Raw genomic sequence first — 27,721 nt, 5'->3', positions numbered from 1 at the left:
CAAATACTTTTGGATACTCTAAGCAGAGTCATTCAGTATACTAGGCTAAGCCAAAGTCAATGGACAGGGGTCTTATATAGGATGAAGCACTTCTGGTAGGTAAGTAAAAAAGTATTTGCACAATGTCTTAGAAGTCTTTGAAGAAAAGAAGAATCAAATGTAGGGCCACACGCCGTTATACTTATGAGTGGTAGAAGATTCAAGCATCTCTACAGCAAGAGGTAAGTTCTCTCAGACTTTTTACAGTATGTTTGTATTGAAGAAAAACTGCAGCAGGTGCAGTTTTTCTTCCTGAGCAACTCTGCAGATCTCACTGTTCCTGGGCCTCAGTCATGGGGACACGAGGGAAGACTTCTGGGGACTCCTGCACTGCAATGGGACGGTTACAGCTCGCATCCGGCAATCTTCAAATCCGTGGCTGTTCAGTGTTTCAGTTCCTTGCGTCTACCGCAAATAGCAACACTGTGGTTCCTGGCTGTCGAGATGGGCTTTCCTTGCTTCCGGGGTCCCGCACTCTGTTGAGGGGGCCCAGGCTCGGTCAGTCCTGCTTCCTGGGTGTCCGCAGGATCTTCCTGGAGCTCCAAGCCAGCTTAAAAGCAACGCACACATTCTGGTGTTCCTCTCCCTGGCTATACGGTTTCCAGCAGAAACTCTGTGGAAATTCAGGCAGCTCTGAGAAGGATGTCCAGGTGGTTTACTTTGGAGTTGATTGGTCCCACCAGCTCAAGGGGAGAAGTCGTCCTTGCAGGGGATTCTTTGTCGATACTAATTTGGAGTTTCAGCACAGCAGCGGAGCTTCACCGGGCAAACCAGCGGTCCAGGAGTTGCAGCAGGCGTCCTCTTCAAGTTCTTCTTCGGTTCCTTCGTCCAGTGGTCGACTCTGCCTTCCAAGCCAAAAGCCTTGCCTTTTATTCAGTTCTCTCCCATTAATTCCAGCCTAGTTGTCAGTCAGCCAGCAGGGTGGCTGCCCTTGCCGGACAGTCAGCCGGCCAATAACTACAGAGTGCATTTGGGATTTGGGTCTCCTAGGTTTCTAAGCACAGGGCGTTTCGGGCACCTCCCTCACTTCCTGCCTACCCCAGACACCCTGGAGCCAGAGTCGGGCTTCACTTGCGAATACCGCCAAAGGCAAATCGAACAATGGGACCAAACCTGGTTTGGCGTGCAGAGTAAATCTCAAGAAGGACCTTTCCACAAACAAATAGCGAAAAAAGACGACCAGGCCCATTTTGACAAAAATGGCACCCTTGGGTGCTTTACTGCAGCTGCGAACGCAGCCCGCGGTAAATGCACACCACGGTAGTTAAAACAAAACCACTGCCACCAGCCATCCAATGAGAAAGGGTAACATAAAAATGTTACGTGAGAAGCTAGACAAAAGGGGATACTGGGTAACCCCTCCAGCACCCTAAATGTAAGTAAAGTCAATTTCACTTTACTGCTCTGGGAAACAGTAGTTTATCCTAGAGAAGGTATTTAAACCTTTGGGAAATCTGAAAGAAGTCCCTGTGTCACTGCACTGAGGGTGCTGTGTGACACAATGTAAAATATGATGCCTATGGAATTTGTCAGGCTCCATAACCAAAAGAAACACAAAGATCAGAAATCACACTAAAATACATGAGAGAGTGGGAAAAGGGGTCTCACTCTCTCCAGGTTAAAGAAATCAGTCCTCAAAATCCAGGAAAATTGCTGGGGATCTCCAAGTTGGAGGGAATTAGCAAATTTCCAAGAACAGTAAGACCACAGTGGTCCAGTGGGCCGCAGACGACTACTCTACCCTGGGGCGATATGTACGAGATGGGCTCTATTGTGACACAAGCCAATCTGCGCAGGCGCCCAAGTTGACTCTCCCCTCAGTGGCTACAATACGCAGGGCTGTGCCGTGCGGTCAAGCTGGCATGGCCTGGGTTCCCCTTGCAGCCCCCTGATGAACCACTTTTAGCATTTTTGATGGATGGCACGGTACCTTCGGGGGTGGTTTCAGTCCTCTGCAGGTGACTACAGCAGAGCATTAACAAACCACTCACAAAGCTCTGAGAGGTATGTGGCAGGTACCTAAATATAGACATAACTGATGAAAGATGGGAGGCAATGTGATTTTCCTTGAGTCGAGGGTGGTGCTGCGGGCGCTACCCTCTTTCATGCCAAAGGTTCCATCGGAATTCCACCTCAACGAGCCTTTGGTGGTACCTGTGTTTTTCCTGAAGCCTTCGTCACCGGCTTATAGGGCCTTGCACTCGCTGGACGTTGCTCGTGCCCTGAAGTTCTACGTGACACACGCGAAGAGTTTTCGGAAGACTTCTCAACTGTTGGTGAACTTTTGCCCTGGAACTGGCAAACCGACCGCTCCACCAGAGCAATCGCTGCAACGACCACGTTCTTGTCTGATGTGCCCCTGCTGAACATCTGCAGGGCGGCTATGTGGAGGTCCACGCACACCTTCACAAGATTCTATTACATCAATAGGGATTCCAGGGAAGATTTCAGAGTCGGCCATGCAGTGCTACGCAACCTGTTCGCTTGAGGTGAGTATGTTCCAGAGATAAGAGTTGTTTGCTTTTGTTGAACCTTGCCACCTCTCATGTTTGTGTAATGTTCTACTGCTATGTATTTGTTATTCATGTATGTGTGAATCCATGCCAGACCCCATGCTCGAAGGAACCAAGTTACTTACCTGAAACTATTGTTCTCCAGCATGGTGCTGGCATGTATTCACATGTGAACCCTCCCTCCGAACCTTCTGCGGCTCTTCTTGGTCATACTGCTGCTTTACATTTTTACCAAATCTGAAGATGGCTACCAGAGGAGCGGCTTAGGGAGAGGATGGGGGCAGTATGACCCAGAGGACAGTGATTGGTTTAAAGGAGAAATACAGTTTGTAAGTGAAAGTGTTTTTTCTTTTCTCCAGCATGGGGTCTGGCATGGATTCACATGCTCATGAATATTCCCCGTCGTCAGGCTGGGAATCCTCGGTAAAGAAAAATCAGTATCAGTTTCGTTTCTGATCTGTCTTTCGTAGTAGTAACCAATCACTGATCTCTGCGTCATACTGACCATAGCCAATGACTGCCCTCTCCCTAAGCCCCGCCTCTGGCAGCCATCTTCATATTTTTACCGCACGTTCAAGTGTTGGGAGTCCTCGAGCTTTTACTGCGTGTTTCGCGCTTTTTCAGGTGAATTTTCACATTTTTTCAGTTAATCGAGCCTCAAGCTCCACCGTTTCTACTCCCGTTAACGGCTACCCGTTGCAGGATTTTCCTACGCCCCTCAAGGGTGAAGATTTTGTCGAATCAACTTCTTGGAGGATTCCAGAAGATTCGCGGCCTACTTCGAGATGGCCCAGGACGCAAGTTCGTCACCCGGACCCAAGCTGGTTCGCAGCTGCCCTGGATGCGGGCTGCAGAATGTGTTTAAGGAGGACGAACATTCGCAAAGCCTCTACTGTCTTCATGGGGACAAGACTCATGTAGAGAAGGACTGCCAGTTCTGCAAGAACTTGTTGGAGCGGACCATGAGAGACCGTCGATCCCGTCTCACCAGCTGGTTGGAGAAGGGCTCGACGGGTGAGAAGAAGAAAGGGTCCGAGCGGGCTTCTAAGTCCTGTGCGGGCGCCCCGGTGACGGGGGCCCAACACCAGGCCAAGCGCTGCGAGTCCGCTGGCTCCGGGAGCGCCGAAAGGTTTGGCTCTTCGGTCGCCAGGCAAGGCGCGCCTTCCCTGGCACCGTCAACCACGAGCCAGCGCTCTGGTTCGGGGAAGAGGAAGTCCGAGACCCCGGGTAAGCTTTGGGAAAAGCCCCGTCCAATCTTGGAAGAGGGGGAGCGAGGCGTCGCCCCTCCCCCTAAGGAGAAGGCCCGGGACGCACCTAAGGTGGTGAAGGCCCCTACCCAGCAGGCAAAGGCCTCTATCGAGGCGATCGCGGCTACTCTGGCCAAGCCGGCAGAGACCCCGCCAGCGGAGACTGCCTCCGGGACTAGAGTTTCCCTGCCGCCAAGGAGGGAATCCTCTTTTCAGCCCATCGTCATGGCCACCATGATGGAAGAAGCGAGGGGGGCACGGTAGCCTCCTCGAGCTCGGAGTCAGCCTCGGAGGAGGAACTGACCGAGGCCGTGAGGAATCTCAAAGTCAAATTCGAGAAGGTTCGATCCCGTAAGGAAGATCCTCGGGTGATAACCGAGGAAGACGACGATGGCGAGGAAGAGGAGCCTTCCCTTCCGGCGCAGCCGGAACCTAGGCCTCAGGATAAATCGGCGGCCATTTTGTCTGCCATCCAGTCCTTATGCTCTGAGATAAGGACGAGATTACCACGGCGCGGGCCGGAGGACCCGCAACCTGGCCCGTCGGGAAGTCCTCAGAACAAACGACGGAGGACCCAACCCTCTCCTCCACTCGCCCCCCGTAAGGCCTACAGTTCCCTCCTCATCCTCCCACGAGTCGGGAGATGACGGTGCGATGGGCTCGACGAGGGGTTCTGAGGGCGACGACGACGGAACGGGTCTCCCGTCGCACGGGCCTCGCCGCCCGACGAGATTAGCTCATTCCACGCCATGATCGCCAGGGCGTCCGAATTGTTCCGGAGGAGCAGAAAAAGGAAGGTTTCCTCTATCAGCGCCGGGAGGCCAAGATGAAGACTGTCATCGCGGTGCCTCTAATCGATGACATCTGGGAGGAGGGCCTGTTGGTTCTCAAGAACCCCTCCACGGCACCAGCCAAACGGGACCGGTACGAGAAGAAGTACCGGGTCCCCGAAACCGCTCCCCTGTGCCTCAGGGCCCAGCCAACGCCAGACTCGGTCGTCTCGGCGGAGGCGAAGAAGAAAGCGGCGGGGTCAGGAGCCTCGACGTCGAATTTCCCACCGGACGGCGAGGGAAAGAAGTTGGACGCCATGGGGCGGCGGGTCATTTCGTCGGCGGCGACGACGATCAAAGTGGCCAACGCCCTGGCGATCGTGACCCGTTACGACAGGGAGCTCTGGTTTAAGCTGGCCCCCATATTGGACTTCCTACCGGACGACAAGAGGTCCGAGGCCCTGGAAATACTTCAAGAAGGCGAGGTGGCGTCGGACCACGCCATAACGGTGGCAACCGATATTGCCGATACCGGGTTCCGCCAGCTGGGCAACAGTGTTTGCCTACGACGACGGGGTTGGCTCCGGGCGACCGACTTCCGTCAGGACGTCCAGACCAGGGTGTTGGACATGCCGTTCGACGGCAGCAACTTGTTCGGGAAGGCGGTGGACGAATCCCTCCAAGCCATAAAGACGGACACGGAGACGGCCCGCGCCCTGGGAGCCCTTCAGCAACGACGACCCTTTCAGAGCTCCGGAGGCAGACAGGGTGCCTCCAAGGGATCCAGCGGTGGCTCGTCGTCCTACCGCCAGGCGGCACGCTCCTCGTCTCAGGAGGCCTACAGGGGTCGCGGCAAGCAGGGAGCGCCTCGCCGCCGTCCGCAAGGTGGCCAGGGCGGCAAGGCCACCACCTCCAAGCAGGACTGAACCGGCCGGGGTCTCGCGCCCCCCACCGAAGCACCCCGGTGGGAGGCCGGCTGACGAAGTTCGTCGGCGTGTGGAAGTCCATCTCCACCGACCGTTGGGTGCTGGATACCCTGGCAAGAGGACACTCTATCGAATTCCTGAAGAAGTGCCCTCACGTTCCACCTTTGGCCAGGAAGGAAAATCACATCCCGCAACTGCTGTTGGAAATACGGGCGATGCTCAGGAAAGGCGCCATCGAGCTTGTCCCGAAGAGGCTCCGGGGCTCCGGGGTGTACTCAAGGTACTTCCTCGTCAGGAAGAAGACGGGCGGCTGGCGCCCCATCCTGAACCTTTGTCGTTTGAACAAATGCATCAGGTCACAAAAGTTCAGGATGGTCACCCTCCAGCACGTGCTGGGACAGCTGGAGGAAGGCGACTTTCTATCGTCGTTGGACCTGGAGGATGCATACTTCCACGTTCCCATCCTCAAAAGTCACCGAAAGTTCCTCAGGTTCGTCGTCCAGGAACACCACTACCAATTCAGAGCACTGCCGTTCGGATTGAAGTCGGCCCCAGGGTCTTTACCAAGTGCATAGCACCTGTGGCGGCGCGGCTGCGCCTGCAGGGGATTCACGTCTACCCCTACTTGGACGACTGGCTCATCCGCTCAAGGACGAGGGAACTCGCCGTCGAACACACTGCGAGGACCGTCCAGCTACTCACAGACCTGGGATTCGCCATAAATTACCCAAAGTCCCACCTGGTGCCGTCGCAGGTGGCCCTGTTTCTGGGAGCGAAGCTCGATACAGTGAGCGCCTGGCGGCACCGTCGGAAGAACGGACGAAGACCATTCTAGGCAAAGTGCAGCGCCTGCTAGCCACGGACGTGGCCAGGGTGAGGTCCATCAAGTCCCTCCTGGGGATGATGTCCTCTTGCATCTACCTGGTGCGCCTCTGCAGACTACGGATGCGCCCTCTTCAAGAATTTCTCGACGCCCGTTGGATGCAGGCGAGGGGCACCTTTGAAGACAGGGTCCCCCTCAACGAGGTGTTCCGGCGGGCGATTCAGTGGTGGGGCGTTCGAGCACGCCTCACGGCGGGCAAGGACTTTCAGACGCCGGCGTACCAGGAGACGGTGACGATGGACGCCTCCCTGGAAGGTTGGGGCGCCCACACCGGAGATCTCCACGCAAGAGGCCTCTGGCTCCCGGAGGAGAGGCTCCTGCACATCAACGTCCTGGAACTCCGAGCCGTGTTCTGGGCTCTCAAATCGTTACTCCCGTCGCTCAAGGGCAAGGTGGTGCGGATCTTCACGGACAACACCACGACAATGTTTTACATACGGAAGCAGGGAGGCACCAGATCCCCAGCCCTATCCAAGGAGGCACAGGATCTGTGGCACTGGGCTGTCGCCCAGGGGATGTTCCTGGTTCCCTTCCACCTGACAGGAGAAAGAAACACCATCGCCGACTCGCTCAGCAGGGAGCTGCGTGCGTGTCACGAGTGGGAACTGCTCCAGGATCAGGTGGATCAACTCTTCCGATGATGGGGCAAACCCCAAATCGACCTGTTCGCAACAGCGACGAACTCGAAGTGCAAGAGGTTCGCCAGCAGGTTTCCCCAGCCGAGAAGCATGGGCGATGCGTTCTCGTTCCCCTGGGACGGCCTATACCTGTATGCGTTCCCTCCGTTGCCGTTGCTGCTTCGACTCATCAACCAGCTCAAGAGGTCCCGGTGCAGGATGATCCTCGTTGCACCGGCGTGGCTGAGGCAGATCTGGTTCCCGGACCTTCTGGACTTGTCAACGTCCCCTCCCATCAAGCTGAGAAGGAGGCGCCATCTTCCACCACGACCCGGCGTCGCTGAACCTGCAGGCTTGGCTCCTGCAGCGCTAGAGTTTGGAGGCTCGATATACCGGCCAATTGCAGAGAGGTTCTTGCAAAGGCCAGGGCGTCCTCGACTCTCAAATGCTACGGTCATAAGTGGAAGAGGTTCTCATCTGGTGCCGAGTACAGAAGATCAACCCCCTAAGGATTATGGCCCCTCAAGTGCTGCCGTACCTGCCATCGCTGGCAAAGGCTGGGCTAGCCCATGCCTCCATTAAGATTCATCTGGCGGTGATCTCCAGATATACCAGAACCACAGGATGGACGTCCCTGTGGTCCCATCGACTGGTAAAAGAGTTTATGAAAGGACTGTTCCGGTCGTTCTCGCCAGTGAAGGCCCCAGCCCCGGCGTCGGAACTTAACGTGGTGCTGACCAGGCTCATGGGGCCCCCATTCGAGCCGATGCACTCCGCACCGATGAAGTTTGTGTCGTGGAAGACTGCATTCCTGGTGGCCATTACCTCCACACGACAAGAGGGAGAGATCCAGGCCCTATCCTGCAAAGCACTGTACTTGACTTTCCATGCCTCGAGGGTGGTGCTTAGGACGCACCCCTCCTTTATGCCCAAGGTGCCGTCGGACTTCCATCTTAACGAGCCCCTGGTGTTACCTGTTTTCTTCCCGTCTCCTTCGTCGCCGGCCGAGAGGACTTTGCACTCGCTGGATGTGGCTAGAGCGCTGAAGTTCTACGTGGACCGCACGAAGAGTTTTCGGAGGACATCACAGCTATTCGTGAACTTTGGACCTGTGAATCAAGGGAAGGCTCTCTCAAAGTCTTCTATTTCCAGATGGCTCTCCGGCTGCATCATGCACTGCCACCGGTTGGCTAACCGACCGCTGCCAGGCCGTCCGAGAGCCCATTCGACCAGAGCGATCGCTGCTACTACGGCGTTCTTATCTGGTGTGCCCCTGCTGGACATCTGCAGGGCTGCTACGTGGAGGTCGACGCACACCTTCACGAGATTCTACTGCGTTGATCGGGATTCCCGGGAGGAGTCCAGGGTCGGCCAAGCAGTGCTGCGCAACCTGTTCGCTTAAGATGAGCCTGGTGAGGAGGTAAGAGATGCTTAATGTTGAGTTTTTTGTATTGCTTAATGTTGAGCCTTTTGCCACCCCCCGTGTTTGTGCATGTGTGTACTGCTATGTATTCTTGTATTCATGAGCATGTGAATCCATGCCAGACCCCATGCTGAAGAAGGAACAAGTTACTTACCTGTAATTGTTGTTCTCCAGCATGGGTCTGGCATGGATTCACATGCGAACCCTCCCGCCTACCCCTCTGCGGCTCTTCACTTGGTCATACTGCTACTTCACATACTACCAAATCTGAAGATGGCTGCCAGAGGCGGGGCTTAGGGAGAGGGCAGTCATTGGCTGTGGTCAGTATGACGCAGAGATCAGTGATTGGTTACTACTACGAAAGACAGATCAGAAACTAAACTGATTTTTCTTTACCGAGGATTCCCTGCCTGACGACGGGGAATATTCATGAGCATGTGAATTCATGCCAGACCCATGCTGGAGAACAACAGTTACAGGTAATTAACTTGTTCCTTATTCGAGGATTCCCGGGCCTGACAACTGGGAATATTTGAGCATGTGAATCCATATATATATATATATATATATATATATATATATATATATATATATATATTTGCTGTTTCCATGGGAAGAGCACTTTTTGGGCGGCTTATAACTTCGCTCTCCCTGGACGGATCCTCACCAGACTTTGTATTTAGGTCACTCTGTATATTTTTGCAAAGTTTGGTGAGGATTCGTCCAGGGGGGGCAAAGTTATAGGGGGGGTCCCAAAACTTTTTTTTTCCCATAGACTGAATGGGAAAAATGTTTTGCTCGCGTCTACAGCCCAAACCGCTGGACGGATTTTCACCAAATTTGGACCAGGAGCAGCGGCTTGGTCCTGAAAGCATGTTTTTGCAAATTTGGTGAAAATCCGTCCAGTAGTTTTTTTTAAAATGACCAAAAAGTAGGCCAAAAAAATTAGTGATATCTGTGTTCGGTCCACGGACGGACTTCCCTGTTCGCTCCGCGGACAGTGTCCTGATTGGCCAATCGGCTTGCGTGATGTTCGCAGACATGCAACGTGGTCGCTGATTGGACGGCGTGGAGCGCGTCAGATTTTCGGTAGCGCCCGCCATCTTGGATTCGCGGTCGTCCGCGGACAGCGCGGTGAAACTTTGTTCAAAATTTGTATTTAGTAGAGTGTGTTGGTGTGTAGGAGTGTTTGGGGAGGGTGAGAGTGTATGAGATAGGATGAAAGTTGTGTTTTTTATGTGTTAGACGTTCTTTTTGTGTTCGATTTGTCTGCGGACATCACGGGTGTTCTGAAATGTTCTAAATAAACTGAATGGGGGGTGTTCTGAGGACTCAATATGTATCCGTTTTGTTCCCAAGCAAACTGAAACTGTTCTAAGAACACTCGCAGTGTCCTGAAATGTTCGCAAATAAACAAAATGGGGGTTTTCTGAGGACACTGTCCGTATTGTTCGTTGTCAAGTTGAATGTGTTCTAGGAACACTCGCGGTGTCCTGAAATGTTCGGTGGTGTTCTGAAGACGCTTCTAAGAACACCTGCGGTGTCTGGGGAATGTTCGTAGGAGGTGTCCTGAGGACGCTGTCCGTATTGTTCTCTGTCAAGTTGAATGTGATCTAAGAACACTCGCAGTGTCCTGAAATGTAAGATTTCCTGGTAATCTCTGCTTTAGAGTAATGGTACTATCATTACATTCAAACCATCCACATTTCTTTTTTATATATGCAGTGTAGTGCCCTGAATTGGTTGTGGCTCCTGTGTGGTAGATTATGCCTATTGTTGTGAAGGTTTTCTTACCAAGTGATATTTGACCATGTGTTGAATCCAGTCAGCTTGCAGTTGTTTTTGGTACCATCTGCATTGTAAGGTAGAAGCATTAGTATTATGTATTTACTATGTGTTTGTATTACTAACGTGGAGCGATTATCTGAATTGCAGGTAGAGCATAATCTACCATGGTTTGCATTTTGTACAAGTCGCTGAAATGGAATGGATTCACAATTTGGTATGAGATATATATATGAAGCGTTCATTGGGGATTTCTTCTTGTGTCACATTGTTGCAGAGAGTGCATGTATGTTTCCACATGTATGAAATCTGAAAGATTTCATTTATAGGTATGTTTTTGTTTTCCAGTACTTGTAGTAAGTACATTAGAAATTCTTGTGGATCTTCCTGTGAATTTATAGTGAATTTCACCATTCCAGCACAGTAGTCCAATTGTTGTTTTATTCCAAAAACACTATGTGTTGTCAGGATTGTTTGCTGCATTTCTGTGAAATACTAACATTTGCAAACACAATGGGTCTGTACTGTGTAAGTAAATGTTGTCAACAATTGGTGGTAATTGAACACAAAGAAAAGTTGGAAAAGTTTCAAAAGGTATGTAGAAACTCAGGATTACTATGTGGGACTTGTGCCATGGTGAGATTTTATTGAAAAATATTATGGATTAATTGAAAATGTACTTTTAATTTGTTCGGGGACCCGAACAGTGTCCTCATTCAGAACACGCGATCAGCGTGGGCGCGGTCATATGATCCGTTCGCAAACAAGTCCGCGAAGGAAGCGCATGTCCGCAGGACACCAAATGCACAGAGATTGGCTAGCGCATGCACGTTGATGTTCTATGGACACTGTTCGGGTCCTGAACTAATTAAAATTGCGTCACACGTGAAACGAACATTTCAGGACACTGCGTGTGTTCTTAGAACAGTTTAAATTTGCTAGCGAACAGTAAGGACAGATATACTGTTCTTCAGGACACGTTCAATTTAGTTTATGTACGAACATTTCAGGACACCGCGTGTGTTCTTAGAATAGTTTCATCTTGCTAGCGAACAGTACGAACAGGTATAGTGTTCTTCAGGACACCTCCGTTTTCGTTTGTAAATAAACATTTTAGAACACCTGCACTGTCCGCGGACACCTACATTGTTTTTTAAAAAAAAACCGAAACTATTTACAACACAATATAAAAATTAAACTTTATTTAACATATATTAATAATTTATGACAGAGAAGGTGAGGCAGAAACAAAAATAGGAGAATTAGGGGTTTCATCATGATTGTTATTAGGTGAAGAAGGGATGGAAGTCTCATCAAAACGTTTTGGGTTATGGAGAGGGTTTGGGGATAATTGACTGGGATATGGTGAGGGGGGACACATATATGTGGGGCAATGGTATGACATTTTTGTTTTAAAATGATCTTCAACAAAAGTTTTCAAATTATTAAAATTGGTCAACAATAAATCAATTTTTTCTTTTATGCTGTCAAGCGTGTTTTCCATAGCAGCTTCTTTAGAGGTAGTTTCTATTTTGTTATGCTCTGTACAAAAAAATATATATATGTTAAATGTATACAAAATAATAATAATTAAATGGTTTATATTATAAAGTGTTTACCATTAGTTTCACTAGCTTGTGACATTCATGTGGGAAATGTTCCTCTAGCAATTCCAGAGTACTAGACATTTCTGTGAGAGAAAAAAAAAAGATAATATATTTTTTTATCTAATACAGAAAGTTTATAAATATATGAATAGAATTAAGTACACTTACTATTTCAGGTAAGATATGTCCTATGTACTCAGTGGGTCTGCTCTTGTTCTCAGTTCTGTTGTGTTTGTGAGGTAATTATGTTGGAAGCCAATTTATTTTCTTGTGGTATATTCCATTTTAGAAAATACTGCATTTAAATGAATGGTTAGTGTGTTGTATATTTGGGTTACATGTCTTATGTATTAGTACATATACTGTGTTTGTGTGCTTTTTTTTGAATTTGTTAAATGTTCCTATGTTATGATATAACAATCAAACATAACCCCTCCAGAGTTTTTTAGGTAGTGGTACTGTTCTTCGAACATGTCCGCGAACATTAAATGAGTTCGCGGACATCAAGTACAGTAGAAGAGATTCAGTCAGTTCCATATGATATGTATATAAAGTGAAAGTCATTATTGTTAAGTTGCACTACTAAAAACCTATGAAATTCAGTGAAAAAAACATGGTTAAAGGGACGTTATGGTTAAGTTGCGCTACTAAAAACCTATGAAATTCAGTGAAAAGACTTTGTTAAAGGGACGTTATGGTTAAGTTGCCCTACTAAAAACCTATGAAATTCAGTGAAAAAACGTTGTCAAAGGGAAGTTATGGTTCCAAGTAAAACCGAAAAACCCTTGAAATTCGCCAGTTATGGTAAGCTAAGCAACCATAACTCGCGCCACCACCGTGCACTGCTAAGACTAACACCCAGGACATCAAAGATGACATCACAAATGTCATTGATGACATCACTGATGACATCACATGTCTGGCTCGGTCTTTTTTCTTTTGCTGACATGTCTAGGCCACATGGTTTTCTTCAGTAACAGTCAGAAACTAAAAATGTTATTTTATTTTTAGACGTATCCTTCAAGTAGGTTCTTACAGTAATTCCCAGAGTCCAGTCACATCATATGAAACATATACATACGGGAAGACACAAGCTTGAAAGACAGCAATCCTTTTTGTGCATAAAGATAATCAATAGACTTATGAGCACTTCCTGATAGTTCTGTTTTTTTTTATGGCTGTACTTTCCCTGTGGGTCCAATCACATCAAGTGATACATATACGTAGGGTAAATAGCAGCTTTGAAACAGAGCAATCATTTATTTGCATGAAATAATCAGTTAAGTTATGAATTGTTTCTGCTACTACTTGTGCTTTTTTGCTAACTTCACTTTCCCTGTATGTACCCATATTGGTATGTGTTCTTGTGTCTCGTTCAATGCACTAATTAGGGTATGATATTTATTGCAATGATCCTTGACACTTGTTTCGCAACATTATAATAAGAATCCCTTGTACACATATTTCATCAAAAGTACATACACATGTGATGTCATCAGTGATGTCATCAATGACATTTGTGATGTCATCTATGATGTCCTGGGTGTTAGTCTTAGCAGTGCACGGTGGTGGCGCGAGTTATGGTTGCTTAGCTTACCATAACTGGCGAATTTCAAGGGTTTTTCGGTTTTACTTGGAACCATAACTTCCCTTTGACAACGTTTTTTCACTGAATTTCATAGGTTTTTAGTAGGGCAACTTAACCATAACGTCCCTTTAACAAAATGTTTTCACTGAATATATATATATATATATATATATATATATATATATATATATATATATATATATATATATATATATTTCTGAGGCTTGTGGATCTGCTTAGATCACATGCTGTGCATAGGCCGACATCTAGTGGAATCTGCGGAGTATTACAGTTTGTTTTTCGAAACTCGAAAATGGGCGTCGACACAGGGCGTGCCAGTAATACTATCCCTAGTGTGACGTCCGGTACCCAAGATCCCTCACGCGTTTAGGATCCTCAGATTGTTTTTTTCCGCCATACTGGTCGGAAGCATCTTGCGGAGTCCCCTGGCCTTAGCCATACTTTGCTAAAATTATAAAATAATAATCTATTGACATCCTTCCCCACCCCAACGTCGAACTTCGACACTCGACGCCGGCTGGAGAAGAAATCGACCGTCGGCTGCTGCACGATGGATTTGGACCTTGGAAGGCCGCTGGCCTCGGCCCGGGCCTGGTAGGCCGCTGGCCTCGGCCCTGCAAGTAGGGAGAGTGGGGGGTGGTACATACTCTACACTCTTGTTATATAGGTACATCTTATATATTTCCTACACTTAACAGCCCGCTGCCTCAAGGTGCGTATGGAGGGTACCCCTTTTCAATTCTGCCCCAAGTGCAACCGCAAATACCCTTGGGTCGACAGGCACCCCACGTGCAATCTCTGCTTGCCGAGGGACCACCCCGAAGCGAACTGCAGAGCGTGTAGTAGGTTTAAACCTAAGACACTTAAGGACCGTTCGACGAAGCGTTGGGCCCACCACGCCAGGCAGGCGGCCATGGCAGCGGAGGGCGCCTTCAGCGATGGCAGCGACGCCGTACTTTCGGACGGCGAGGGCATTACGGCATCGAAAGACAGCCGAGCGCAGGTCCCGACCTCGGAAGGTCGTCCGGCAGGGCGGCTATGGGGAAGACCCCCGGCGACGCAAGCGCTTCACATACTACACAGACTAAACACACTAAGTCCAACCGAGACTCGACGACGTCGAGTTCTCGGAAAGAGGCACAGACAGAACGGTCCGACTCGGTGTCCTCTGGGCGCTCTCGATCGAGATCGCCGCATGACGCCAGGCAATCATCCACTCTTGCCAAGAGTGCCTCGCTCCCTAGGCTAACAGAAGTTCGATCGTCGGAAGACGAAGACGACTTCCACCCCCAGGCCGCGCTCCAGGAGGTGGAGCCCGCAATTAAAACCAGCGAGGCCCCACGCTCGAAGGACAGGGACACCTCTCCCGATCCTCGACGCCAGGCGTCGAAGAACTCCGGAACCACTAAGGGACAGGGAAAACATTTTTCTACGCACGGGGTGGGGGGAAAACAGCAGAAGAAACTACCTGTACATTCTTCCACACCTGTGCACCTGTGAGACTATCCAACCCCCCTAAACAGACAGACAAGTCCAGGTCTGCTGATAGGTCCACAACCAGCAAGGCTACTCAGGATAAATCCCATAGACTTGCTGAGAAAGTCATTCCCAGTTCCAAAAAATGGTCCAGTGAAGACATAGATAGGGTCATGTCAAGAATGTCTTCCTTGGCTGATTTTTATGATAAAAATCCTGAACATTTCCTCTCGTATGATCCACAAGGGGCCACACCCTCAGGCTCTACTGATCCTATCCCCCCGAGTAAGAAGGCCCGGTTTGAAACCCTGATGAGGGCTGAACCCTTCGAGGTACAACCTTATGCAACACCATACTCTCGGTATCAAGGAGAGGCTTCCTTTGGTGGAGACCAAGAGTTTGATATAATAGAAGAGCAAACCGGGACGGGATACTATGGGGATGATGAGGACCAGGAAGAAGAAGAGGATGACCCAGAAACATACAGAGTAGATTCCCCGGTAGAGAACGAAGCCCCGGTTACCGACTCCCCGGTCGATAACCAGCCCCTCCTAAATGAGGTTCTCGCTCGCGCAGCAGAACATTTTCACATTGACACTCACGGTGTACAGGAGGAAAGGGAGAAAGGAGGCCGGTTGCCCAGACCATCCCTATCCTTAAATCCATTCAGCGGAGAATAGATCCGTCCCTGGTGAACCCAAACCTCACCAGAGCAGTCAATCCCAGGGTTGAGAAACTTTTCAGGGCAGCTCAGTCTGACCCTCTCTATATAAGAGGACATCTGAAGCCAGACTCCATAGTTGTTACCAACACTCGTAAGAGGGCTGGAACACCCTTGTCTTCGTCAGAAGCTCCTCCCGACAAGGAGAGCAAAAAACTATACGGTTTCGGCAGGAAGGTAGCCTCAACGTCCGCCTATCAAGCAAGGATTGCTAACTCCACCACCCTGTTGGCCAGCTACAACTGCCATCAGTGGGAAGAAGTCGCGGCTCTCATTGCCTCTGCTCCTGAACCGTTAAAGGGCCAATTAGCTCGGATTTCCGCAGAGGGTAGAGCCGTGTCTGGTTGCATTTTGAAAGCAACCTTCGACGCCTTTGACAACGCAGGCAGATTGATAGCAGAAGGTACTGTTATCAAGAGACATGCGTGGTTACGGCAGTCTGGTTTTAAGACAGAAACTCAGGCATCATTGTTAGACAAACCGGTGGAAGCCGATCTGTTGTTTGGGAAGGCGGTCGAGGACGCACTGAAAAATGCCAAGGACGAATACGAGACACTCAAATCCCTTAGCCAATTAACCAATAAACCCCCCAACCAGAGAGGGAATAGTAATTTTCGTCGCCCACGCGGCCAAAATTCCCAGAGAGGATCTAACTATTCCCAGGGGCAGGGTACACAGTGGAACAACAACCAACAGTCTACCCAGGGTTACGGCAGAGGTAATAGGAGAGGTCGTGGCAAAGGCAGAGGCAGCCCCAGCAAGGGAGGCGGCACGCCTCCACCAAAGCAGTGACGCTCAGTTCAGGGTCCCTTCTCACGCAACCCCAGTAGGGGGACGCATTTCAAACTTCACCCAGGCTTGGGAAGGGATCACATCAGACAGATGGGGGCTGTCAACAGTATCCACAGGGTACTGTATAGAACTACTGCAGCGTCCCCGGAACCATCCTCCACGACAAAAAGTACACTCCCTAGAACATCAGAAGATTCTCCTTGAGGAGATCGCCATTCTTCTACAAAAGGACGCGATAGAACTCGTCCCAGGACACCAGGTAAACAAGGGTATTTATTCAACTTACTTCCTTGTGCTAAAGAAAGACTTGACAATGCGCCCAGTATTGGACTTACGGCCTGCCAACAAGTATGTCAAGCCCCAAAAATTTCATATGACCACGCTACAAGAGGTAATCCCCCTCCTAAAAAAAGGGCGATTACATGGCAGCCTTGGATATTATGCTTATTTTCATATTTCCATGTTCCCAGCGCACAGAAAGTACTTGCGCTTCAAGGTGGACAGTCGCCACTACCAATTCAAGGTACTGCCCTTCGGGATAGCTTCAGCACCAAGGGTATTCACCAAGGTACTGGCGGTGGCAGCTGCACACGTACGCAGGGAGGCAATCCCAGTGTACCCTTAGCTGGACGACTGGCTCATAACGGGGGAAACCCCAGGAATTTGCAGGACAAACATTCAGAGGACTATCGACCTCCTCCATGAATTAGGCTTCTCAATCAACGAGAAGAAGTCAAGCCTAGTGCCAAGCACCTCAAAACAATTCCTAGGAGCAATCCTGGATACCCAGGAGGGGTTGACCTTTCCTTCAGAAGAAAGAATATACTACTGCAAATTCCGCATTCAGTCCGGTCAACAAATAACGGTACGCAAAGCAATGCGGTTACTGGGCATGATGGCGTCATGCATTTACCTGGTCCCCCACGCGCGCCTGCGCATGCGTCCCATGCAGGAATGGTTGGCGAAACAGTGGTCTCAGGCAAGTGGTCAGTGGGACGATCTAGTGGTTGTTTCGCCAACACTGGTACAAAGCCTCCACTGGTGGACAAGAGAGAATCTCGCAAAGGGGAAACCCTTTTACGATTCCGAAGTACAGGCAGTAGTCACTACCTGTCTGACGGGGTGGGGAGCTCACCATCTCCACCACACAGCACAGGGTCTCTGGTCTCACTCAGTGGCCAAGAACCACATCAACCTGCTAGAGCTTCTGGCAGTATTCAGAGCGCTTCAGGTGTTCGAACCCCATCTACTAAACCTGTCAGTGCAAATCCAGACGGACAGCACTACAGCCATGTTCTACCTGAACAAGCAAGGAGGGACTCGCTCGCCAAATCTGTCCAAGCTTGCCCAGAAAATCTGGATATGGGCACTCAGACGGAACATCTTCCTGTCATCGCAACATGTTCCAGGGGAGCTCAATTCCCTAGCGGATGCTCTGAGCAGAGACTCCCTCCCAGAGGAACACGAATGGGTTCTTCACAGAGAGGTCGTAGAAGATCTCTTCTCTCAGTGGGGTTTCCCCACTATAGACTTATTTGCCACAAGCGAAAACAAACAATGCCCAGGATTTGCATCCAGGTTCCCCCAACCAGACTCCCAGGGGAACGCCCTGTAGATGAACTGGTCAGGGATGTTTGCGTACGCTTTTCCACCAACTCCTCTCATCAGGAAAGTGGTGAACAAGATGAACAAGGAATCGATGACGCTCGTCCTAGTTGCTCCCATGTGGGCAAGACAACCGTGGTTCCCACACCTACGCAGGATGGCGGTGTGCGAGCCCATCAAACTTCCAGCCTGGTACAACCTACTGTCCCAGCACCAAGGTCAAACAGTGCACCAGCAACCCAACTCAATGAACCTGGCAGCATGGCTCCTGAGGTCATAGAATTTGGACATCTCAATTTGCCACAGAGGTGTATGGACATCCTAAAGGAATCTAGGAAACCAAACACAAGGTACTGTTACTTTGACAAGTGGAAGAGGTTCGTTATCTGGTGCCAGAGTAAACAAATCAACCCGGTTGATTGCACTCCTTCCACTATTGTTACATACATGCTCCACCTGCTAGATGAAGGATTGGTTTTTAACTCACTGAAAGTACACCTGGCTGCCCTCTCGACTTACACCACTTCCCATAGCAAGGTGTCGTGGTGGAAAGTACCAGTAGTTAAAGCCTTCATGGAAGGAGTAAAGAGACTTCACCCTCCTATTTCAAACCCACCACCAGGGTGGGACCTTAATGTGGTGCTAGCCAAGCTCATGGACCCCCCTTTCGAACCCATGCATAAAAGCAGTCTCAAACACCTGACTTATAAAACGGCCTTCTTAGTAGCTATTACTTCTATAAGAAGGGTCAGTGAAATTCAGGCTCTGTCAGTGCAGGATCCCTTCTTTACTATCCATAAAGACAAACTGGTTTTACGTACACACCCTAGGTTCTCACCTAAATTTATATCAAAATTCCATGTAAACCAGTCCATAGAGCTTCCGGCTTTCTTCCAGAACCCGCAAAGCTCTGCTCAGGTGAAACTACACACCCTAGATGTGCGTAGGGCGGTCCTCTACTATGTAAATAAAACAAGACTGCTAAGGAAAACAGATCAACTGTTTGTCTCTGTAGCTACAGGCAGAGAGGGGGATCGCGTCTCTAAAGGTGCCATCTCGAAGTGGATTATTAACTGTATCCAGCTGTGTTACTCACTCTCTGAAAAGACTCTGCCTTTTACGCCAAGAGCCCACTCTACTAGAGGCATTGGGGCCACTCTGGCTTTCATTGCAAATGTTCCCATTGACACCATTTGCAAAGCAGCTACTTGGAGCTCTATTCACACTTTTACTCAGCATTACTGCATCGACACTCATTCCAAGGCAGATACACAAGTGGGACAAGCGGTTCTAAGACACTTATTTGCTCATGACCCTTCTCACATCCCACCTCCTTCTTCTGGTACTGCTCGCTAATCTATGCACAGCATGTGATCTAAGCAGATCCACAAGCCTCAGAAGGGATACATTACTCACCGTAATCGTATTTCTGATGCTTGTATCTGCTTAGATTCACATGCGACCCACCCTTCCTCCCCTCCGAGAGAAGGCGCATGATTGCTTGTAGTCTTACCTTTCTGTCTATCTGCTTGGATTATCTGTACTCGCGCTACTCCTCATGCTACCTCATGTCAGAGAAAATACAATCTGAGGATCCTAGACGCGTGAGGGATCTTGGGTACAGTGGACGTCACACTAGGGATAGTATTACTGGCACGCCCTGTGTCGACGCCCATTTTCGAGTTTCGAAAAACAAACTGTAATACTCTGCAGCTTCCACTAGAAGTCGGCCTATGCACAGCATGTGAATCTAAGCAGATACAAGCATCAGAAATACGATTACGGTGATTAATGTATCCCATATATCACTTGGCCATGGTAGTGGCCATGTAGTTATGGTTAAGTTGCTGTTTCCATAGGAAGAGCACTTTTTGGGTGGCTTATAACTTCGCTCTCCCTGGACGGATCCTCACCAAACTTTTTGCAAGAAAAGTATTTGGGTCACTCTGTATATTTTTGCAAAGTTTGGTGAGGATTCGTCCAGGGGGGGCAAAGTTATAGGGGGCGTCCCAAAACCTTTTTTTTTTCCCATAGACTGAATGGGAAAAAAAATTTGCTCGCGCCTACAGCCCAAACCGCTGGACGGATTTCCACCAAATTTGGACCAGGAGCAGCGGCTTGGTCCCGAAAGCGTGCTTTTGCAAATTTGGTGAAAATCCGTCCAGTAGTTTTTTTTAAAATGACCAAAAAGTAGGTAAAAAAAAAATAGTGATATCTGTGTTCGGTTCGCGGACATACTTCCCTGTTTGCTCCGCGGACAGTGTCCTGATTGGCCAATCGTCTTGCGTGATGTTCGCGGACATGCAACGTGTTCGCAGATTGGACGGCGTGGAGCGTGAAGTGCGTCAGATTTTTCGGTAGCGCCCGCCATCTTGGATCCTCGGACAGCGCGGTGAAACTTTGTTCAAAATGTGTATTTAGTAGAGTGTGTTGGTGTGTAGGAGTGTTTGGGGAGGGTGGGAGTGTATGAAATAGGATGAAAGTTGTGTTTTTTATGTGTTAGACGTTCTTTTTGTGTTCGATTTGTTTGCGGACATCGAGGGTGTTCTGAAATGTTCTAAATAAACTGACAGGGGGGTGTTCTAAGGACTCAATATGTGTCCGTTTTGTTCGCAAGCAAAGTGAAACTGTACTAAGAACACTCGCGGTGTCCGGGGAGTGTTCGTAGGGGGTGTCCTGAGGACGCTGTCCGTATTGTTCTCTGTCAAGTTGAATGTGTCCTAAGAACACTCGCGGTGTCCTGAAATGTTCGCAAATAAACAAGATGGTGGTGTTCTGAAGAAGCTTCTAAGAACACTCCCGGTGTCCTGGAATGTTCGAAGGGGGTGTCCTGAGGACGCTGCCCGTATTGTTCTCTGTCAAGTTGAATGTGTCCTAAGAACACTCGCGGTGTCCTGAAATGTTCGCAAATAAACAAGATGGTGGTGTTCTGAAGAAGCTTCTAAGAACACTCCCGGTGTCCTGGAATGTTCGAAGGGGGTGTCCTGAGGACGCTGCCCGTATTGTTCTCTGTCAAGTTGAATGTGTTCTAAGAACACCCGTGGTGTCCTGAAATGTTCGCAAATAAACAAAATGGGGGTGTTCTGAAGACATTTTTGAGAACACTCCCGGTGTCCTGGAATGTTCGTAGGGGGTGTCCTTAGGACGCTGTCCGTATTGTTTGTTGTTAAGTTGAAAGTGTTCTAAGAACTATCGCGTTGTTCTGAAACGTTCGTAGGGGGTGTCCTGAAAACGGTGTCCGTATTGTTCGCTGGCAAGTTCAAAGTGTTCTAAGAACACTCACATTGTTCGCGGACATTAAGTTTCCCATAGATCATAGTTGAAATGTTTGACTCTATGGATGTGAAATGCTGCGGTGGTTGTTGCCAGGGCATAGTCTCTTGGGTGCATGGCCATTTGGTATATTCCATTTCAGAACATATTGTATTTAAATGAATGGTTAGTGTGTTACATATATGGGTTGCATTTCTTATGTATTACTATATATAATGTGTTTGTGTACTGCTTTTTGAATTTGTTAAATGTTCCTATATTATGATATAACAATCAAACATACACCACCACTCCCATCCCCCCCCCCCCACAGTTTTAAGGTAGTGGTACTGTTCTCCGAACATGTCCGCGAACATTAAATAAGTTCGCGGACATCAAGTTCATAAGAAGAGATCTAGTAAGTTCCATATGACATGTATATAAAGTCAAAGTCATTATTGTTAAGTTGTGCTACTAAAAAACTATGAAATTCAGTGAAAAAACTTTGTTAAAGGGATGTTATGGTGTTGCGCTACTAAAAACCTATGAAATTCAGTGAAAAAAACTTTGTTAAAGGGACGTTATGGTTAAGTTGCGCTACTAAAAACCTATGAAATTCAATGAAAAAACTTTGTTAAAGGGACGTTATGGTTCCAAGTAAAACCGAAAAACCCTTGAAATTCGCCAGTTATGGTAAGCTAAGCAACCATAACTAGCGCCACCACCGTGCACTGCTAAGACTAACACCCAGGACATCAAAGATGACATCACAAATGTCATTGATGACATCACTGATGACATCACATGTGTATGTACTTCTCATGAAATATGTGTAGAAGGGATTCTTATTATGTTGCGAAAAAAGTGTCAAGAATCATTGCAAGAAATATACCCTAATTGCATTGAACGATGCATTGATATAAATAGCATCCTATTATGGAGTTCTATCTAGTATACTAAGCTACTCATACAGAAACATAACATTGTGTGCAGCGTACAAGATGAAGGTATGATATTCGTAATGTTAATATGTTGAATAATGAAATAAATTGTTTTCTTAATAGATGTTTGTGTACTGTGAAATATGTAATAAATAGCTAATAAAACCCATGTATTACATAATTGCATTACTATAGACAAAACACAAAGACACAAGAACATATACCAATATGGGTATATACAGGGAAAGTGAAGTTAGCAAAAAAGCACAAGTAGTAGCAGAAACAATTCATAACTTAACTAATTAGTTTCATGCAAATAAATGATTGCTCTGTTTCAAAGCTGCTATTTACCCTATGTATATGTATCACTTGATGTGATTGGACCCTAAGGAAAGTAGTGTGAGTACAATGTATACAAATATGACCATATACAGGGAAAGTACAGCCATAAAAAAAAACAACAGAACTATCAGAAAGTGCTCATAAGTCTAGTGATTCTCTTTATGAACAAAAAGGATTGCTGTCTTTCAAGCTTGTGTTTTCCCATATGTATATGTTTCATATGATGTGACTGTACTCTAAGGGAATTACTGTAAGAACCTACTAGAAAGATATGTCTACAAATAAAATAAAATTCTTAGTTTCTGACTGTTACTGAAGAAAACCATGTGGCCTAGATATGTCAGCAAAAGAAAAAATAGTGAGCCAGATATGTGATGTCATCAGTGATGTCATCAATGACATTTGTGATGTCATCTTTGATGTCCTGGGTGTTAGTCTTAGCAGTGCACGGTGGTGGCGCGAGTTATGGTTGCTTAGCTTACCATAACTGGCGAATTTCAAGGGTTTTTCGGTTTTACTTGGAACCATAACGTCCCTTTAACAAAGTTTTTTTCACTGAATATATATATATATATATATATATATATATATATATATATATATATATATATATATAATAGGAAGTGGATGGGAGGGTGAGGGGTGTTGTACCGCGTTCTCCCTAGATGGTCATCTTTATCCCTAGTGGGGTAATCACTCCCTATGAGATCCTCCCGCAGAATACCACCCCCATGGGGACAATGGGGTACCTTCCTGGCCTCATTGGAAGGGGCTCCCCGTCTAAGGATTCATCACAATGGCGAAAGGAAAACTCGGAGGAGAGAACTGGGGAAGGGAATGAGGTTAGGACATGGACATTAGAGCATACACCTTTACCTTCTGCTCACTGAGAAAATTGGGATTATGCTGATGTAATACATGGGGACCATTGAGCCCTAGGACCTCATCCTAGTAGTGCAGCTCTAGTTTTTCAGGTTGCTGTAGCTGGCAAAAAGGAGAATGTTTGGTTATGCTAGACCTTAACCTGGCCCAGTCGCAGTGATTAGATTAACACCTTCCTCTCATCCTTCATAATAGAAGGCTGTCCTGAAACTGAAAGGAAAGCATCAACTGTTTTTAGAAGCCTGTGCTGAACTATGTTCATGGGTAACAACAGGATTGGGACATTCGAGTATCCAACTGTCAATCTTGGCCTTACCATCTGTTGACTATACTTAACATCTGAAAGTTTTAGGAATGGCACTTGTCTTTTTTGGTGTTCCCCCATACGGATTTCGTTTTACACATTAATCATGGTGTCATTGTATGTTAGTTTATCACCACTACTCCTATGTTGGTTTAAATTATTTCAACTGTATAATGTATTATTGATTTATACTGAATAAAGTTATTTTAGATAAAACAAAAAATAAGACATGCAGAGATGGTTTATCGCTACGCTGTATTTGAGGTTGTTCATCTTTCTTTTTTCAGCCTGGTGATTTGTTGTATTTTCCTAGAGGAACTATCCACCAAGCAGACACCCCTGTCAGCAGTGCATATTCTTCTCATGTGACCATAAGTACCTACCAAAATAAGTAAGTGCTATAAATAATACCGGTGCACCGAAAGTCCACTGCTTTTACAGTTGGATTTGCGAGAAATGTCATCCCAACTGGAATGTTTTCTTCAGACATTTCAATTGGCTCATAATGTTTTTATATACTAAATAACATGCAGGTATCGGTATGTTTGCGAAGATTGGAGTCTGTTGAAAGACAATGGACAGGTATCTTGCGCTATAATGCATTTGAATTTGAAACTCGCTGAAAAACACGAAAAGCCAAACCAAATGCCTCCTGAGAACATATTTTTTATTTCTGAATTCATAATTGTGCCAGAAGCCCACCTAGCTCTATAAAGCATACAACTACTCTGCCTCAAACATATGATGTAGCTATTTAACATAGGCCTGCCGTCCGTCGTTCAATATCTACAACTGAAGGGGGTGATCCAGGCCAGTAAATGAGTTAACTTGCGAGAGACCCAACTCTCTTCGAACAAGACTTGATAACTACTAGGGGGGGATAGAGAAGGATCTTGAAGCTCTGAGTTACTAGAGACAGTGGTACCCCAGAAGCCTTTGAAGGTCCATAAAAACTGGTGAAAGACCTGGGACCGGACATTGACAGGCTTTGGAGCAATATGTGTAGATGGCTGACTAGGACTTCCCTAGTGTCCTAATACCAGTTGCATACATTCAAACTCCCACATCAGTGGCAATACATTCCGGCTAAGCTTTCCCGCATGTACCCGGGCACCAGCTCCTTGTTGGCTTGGATTTAACGGGGAAGGCACATCTGGTGGGCCTGTGGGAAGATGCAAACATACTAGGGTGTGGTGTTGCCCTGGATAAAAGGTCCTTAACCATATAGGCCGGGTGCTAGACCCATGGTTGGTTCTCTTTGTGTTAGATGTGCTTGTAAAGGAATGCTTGGAACCCTTGGACCATATGACGCTTACCCAGTTTCTTGCAGCAAGGGTGACGCTGGCGCGCAAGTGGAAGGGAGAGAGGTTGCCCACGAAAGTGGAGTGATACGAGTGGCCCATGATTTGTTCACAAAGGAGAAGTTGACCAATCTACTTGGCAAACTACCACGAAATATTGACTTGGAGTGGTTTCACTTTGAGGCAAAATATGTGTCAAGATGAAGCTATGGTATAAAAGACAGAACAAGGAATGAATGTGGAGGTCTACACCAGAGCCTGACAATTTCAATGAAGGGGCGGACCATTGGGAAAGAATTCCCGATTAGACTGCTTAACTTAAAGGGTTGGAGGGTGGGGCGGGGGGTTGGGGAGGCTATGTATCATGTTTGAGAGACAGTTTGGCACAGAGTTAAGGTTCACCAATGGGTATTGTTCTTGTGGGGAAGGTTTTATAGCGAACAGGGATCGAAATTACCATTGGATAAGCAGGAACTACAAGTAGCTCTTGGGTACCCAGCAATACCCATTGGCCTGGAGCTACCACTGGGGAATGGGGAGAACATAGCGTTCTGCAAATCTAACTTCCACATAAGATGCAAACATATATTTGTATCATGTATTTCTGTTGCTTGTGTAATCTCCTTAGATCACATGCTATACATAGGCCGACATCTAGTGGAAGCTGCACAGTATTGCAGTTGTTGTTTTCGAAATTCGAAAAGGAGCGTCAACAGGGCGTGCCAGTAATACTATCCCTAGTTTGACATCCGTGGTACCCATAATCCCTCACGCGTCGAGTTCCCTCAGATTGTTTTTTTTCCGCCATCGTGAGTGGTCGCATATAAGCGGAGTGCATTTTCGGCTTACGCCTTGACTTATAAAGTGTTTAATATTAGTTTATCTTTCTGTCCTTTATCGACGCCGTGCATCGACGCGGCAAAGACTACAAGAAAGGACAGGACTGACCACCCGGCCTCGGAAGGCCCACGGGGTCTAGGCCTTACAGTAAGGACAGTGGGGGGGTGGTCATAACAACATGTATTTTCCCACCCCTTCCCTGGGTCACCCGACTGCCTATCCCCAATATGGAACGTACGGCATTTAAATTCTGCCCGTCCTGCAATAAAAAGTACACGTGGGTCGACGAGCACAGGGTGTGTAACCTTTGCTTGAATCGGGACCAAGACGAGGCTCATTGTCGGGCCTGTAAACTGCTCCGACCCAAGACCCTCAAAGATAGAAGGACGAAACGTTGGGCCCATCACGCCATGGAGGCCGAGGCCACCATAGACGTCGAAGGAGCTTCCAGCGACAGCAGCGACACCGTCCTCTCGGACGGCGAGGGTGACGGGGAACCTCCGCGTTCCCCAGTGCAAGCCCCCAACCCTAGCAGACAGGCCGGCGGTCCTGTTGTGGGGATGACACCTGCGGCAAAGGCACCACACTCCCTCACATCAAGCACATACCCCACAGCGATGTGAGTGTCACACGCCGAGAGCCGACATCTAAGGGCAAATCTTCAGATTCACAGTCCTCTGGGCACCCCGAGCGGCTGCCTCATGACAAGCCCGCTAAGTCAAAAGACGCCGGACATAAAACTCCCTCTCCCGGCCTTCCGATGTCAAAGGACACCGCGCAAGCCGTTCCGGAAGTCGAAACTCGACCCACACCCGGGGAAAAGCCCAGGGAGTCGGGACTGTCTTGTCCAGTGGAGAAACATGTCCCCAAGGTCCCTACTACGGTCTGTAGCTCTAAAAAGTCAGCTTCTAAGAACACAGATCATAGGGAGAAACCTAAATCCAGGGATTCCTCTCAGAAAGTCAGGAACACAGACCGGCAAGATAAAAGGGACAAACCTAGGGAAGAGCCGGAACTTGATAGGATTCCTACACAGGACATCCCTGATCCTATCATAGAGGAGGAAGAGCCTGATCCTGTCATAGAGGAGGAGGAGGAGTTATACAGTAGCCTACCTGCCCCCTCTATCCCTGCCTCTACTTACCCAGGGATTATCCCCAGTTCAGCAAACTGGTCTGCCCAGGATATAGATAGTTTCACAACGGTAGCGGGCGCCCCTCTCTCGAAAGAACAGACTTGATAACCTGTTCAGTGAGTATTAACCACTTGAGAGTTCGCAGCCACTGAGAGGGGCGCCCGCTACCTTTGTAAAACTATTTTTTAAGGAACCTGGGATTGGTAACCCTAGGTCTCCTGGGGGCAACCAGACGTGGTCTCCCTCTCACTGTGCTTAGAGAGGCATCAGCTTCACCTCACTGATGATCCCCAACAAGGGTGAAACACGTGTATGGGGTTGCTGGTGGTACTCTCGTTCAGATTGGAATTGCCATTGTATTTCGGTGCTGGACTGCCCCTGGGCAGGACAAAGACTGATATGCAAATGGATATTTCCCATCTGTGAAAGGCACAGTGAGTAAAAGCAGTGGCTGCGAACTCTCAAGTGGTTAATAACCACTGAACAGGTTATCATGTCTGTTCTTGCGAGAGAGGGGCGCCCGCTACCTTTGTAAAACAGGATATAGATAGGGTTATGAAACGTATGACCTTTCTTGCAAATTTTTTCAAAGAACACCCCCAGGCTCTTCAAAGCCTAGCAAACACGCCTCACACTACCCAGGCGTCAAGCTCTAAGGCTTCACCTGTGGCCTCTCAGTCCCATTTGTCTACACACCCGTCAGGAAAGAGA

At 48.0% G+C, this 27,721-nt stretch overlaps 1 protein-coding gene across 4 annotated transcripts in view; it reads left to right on the top strand.

The window, feature by feature from the left end:
• The window catches only part of GABRR3 (gamma-aminobutyric acid type A receptor subunit rho3), a 2,040,413-nt gene that overhangs the window by 1,559,558 nt on the left and 453,134 nt on the right, over positions 1 to 27,721 (top strand). For all 4 annotated transcript variants that reach the window (XM_069639257.1, XM_069639256.1, XM_069639259.1 and 1 more), the window contains one exon: positions 24,022 to 24,125. In XM_069639257.1, coding sequence (XP_069495358.1) covers positions 24,022 to 24,125 — 104 coding nt within the window. The remainder of the gene's footprint in view (positions 1 to 24,021; positions 24,126 to 27,721) is intronic.

This window comes from Ambystoma mexicanum, chromosome 7q (genome assembly GCF_040938575.1).
Source record: "Ambystoma mexicanum isolate Mex_15411 chromosome 7q, UKY_AmexF1_1, whole genome shotgun sequence".
NCBI lineage: Eukaryota > Metazoa > Chordata > Amphibia > Caudata > Ambystomatidae > Ambystoma > Ambystoma mexicanum.
The sequence above is the reverse complement of the archived record's forward strand: the minus strand, read 5'-3'. Positions and strand labels throughout refer to the sequence as shown.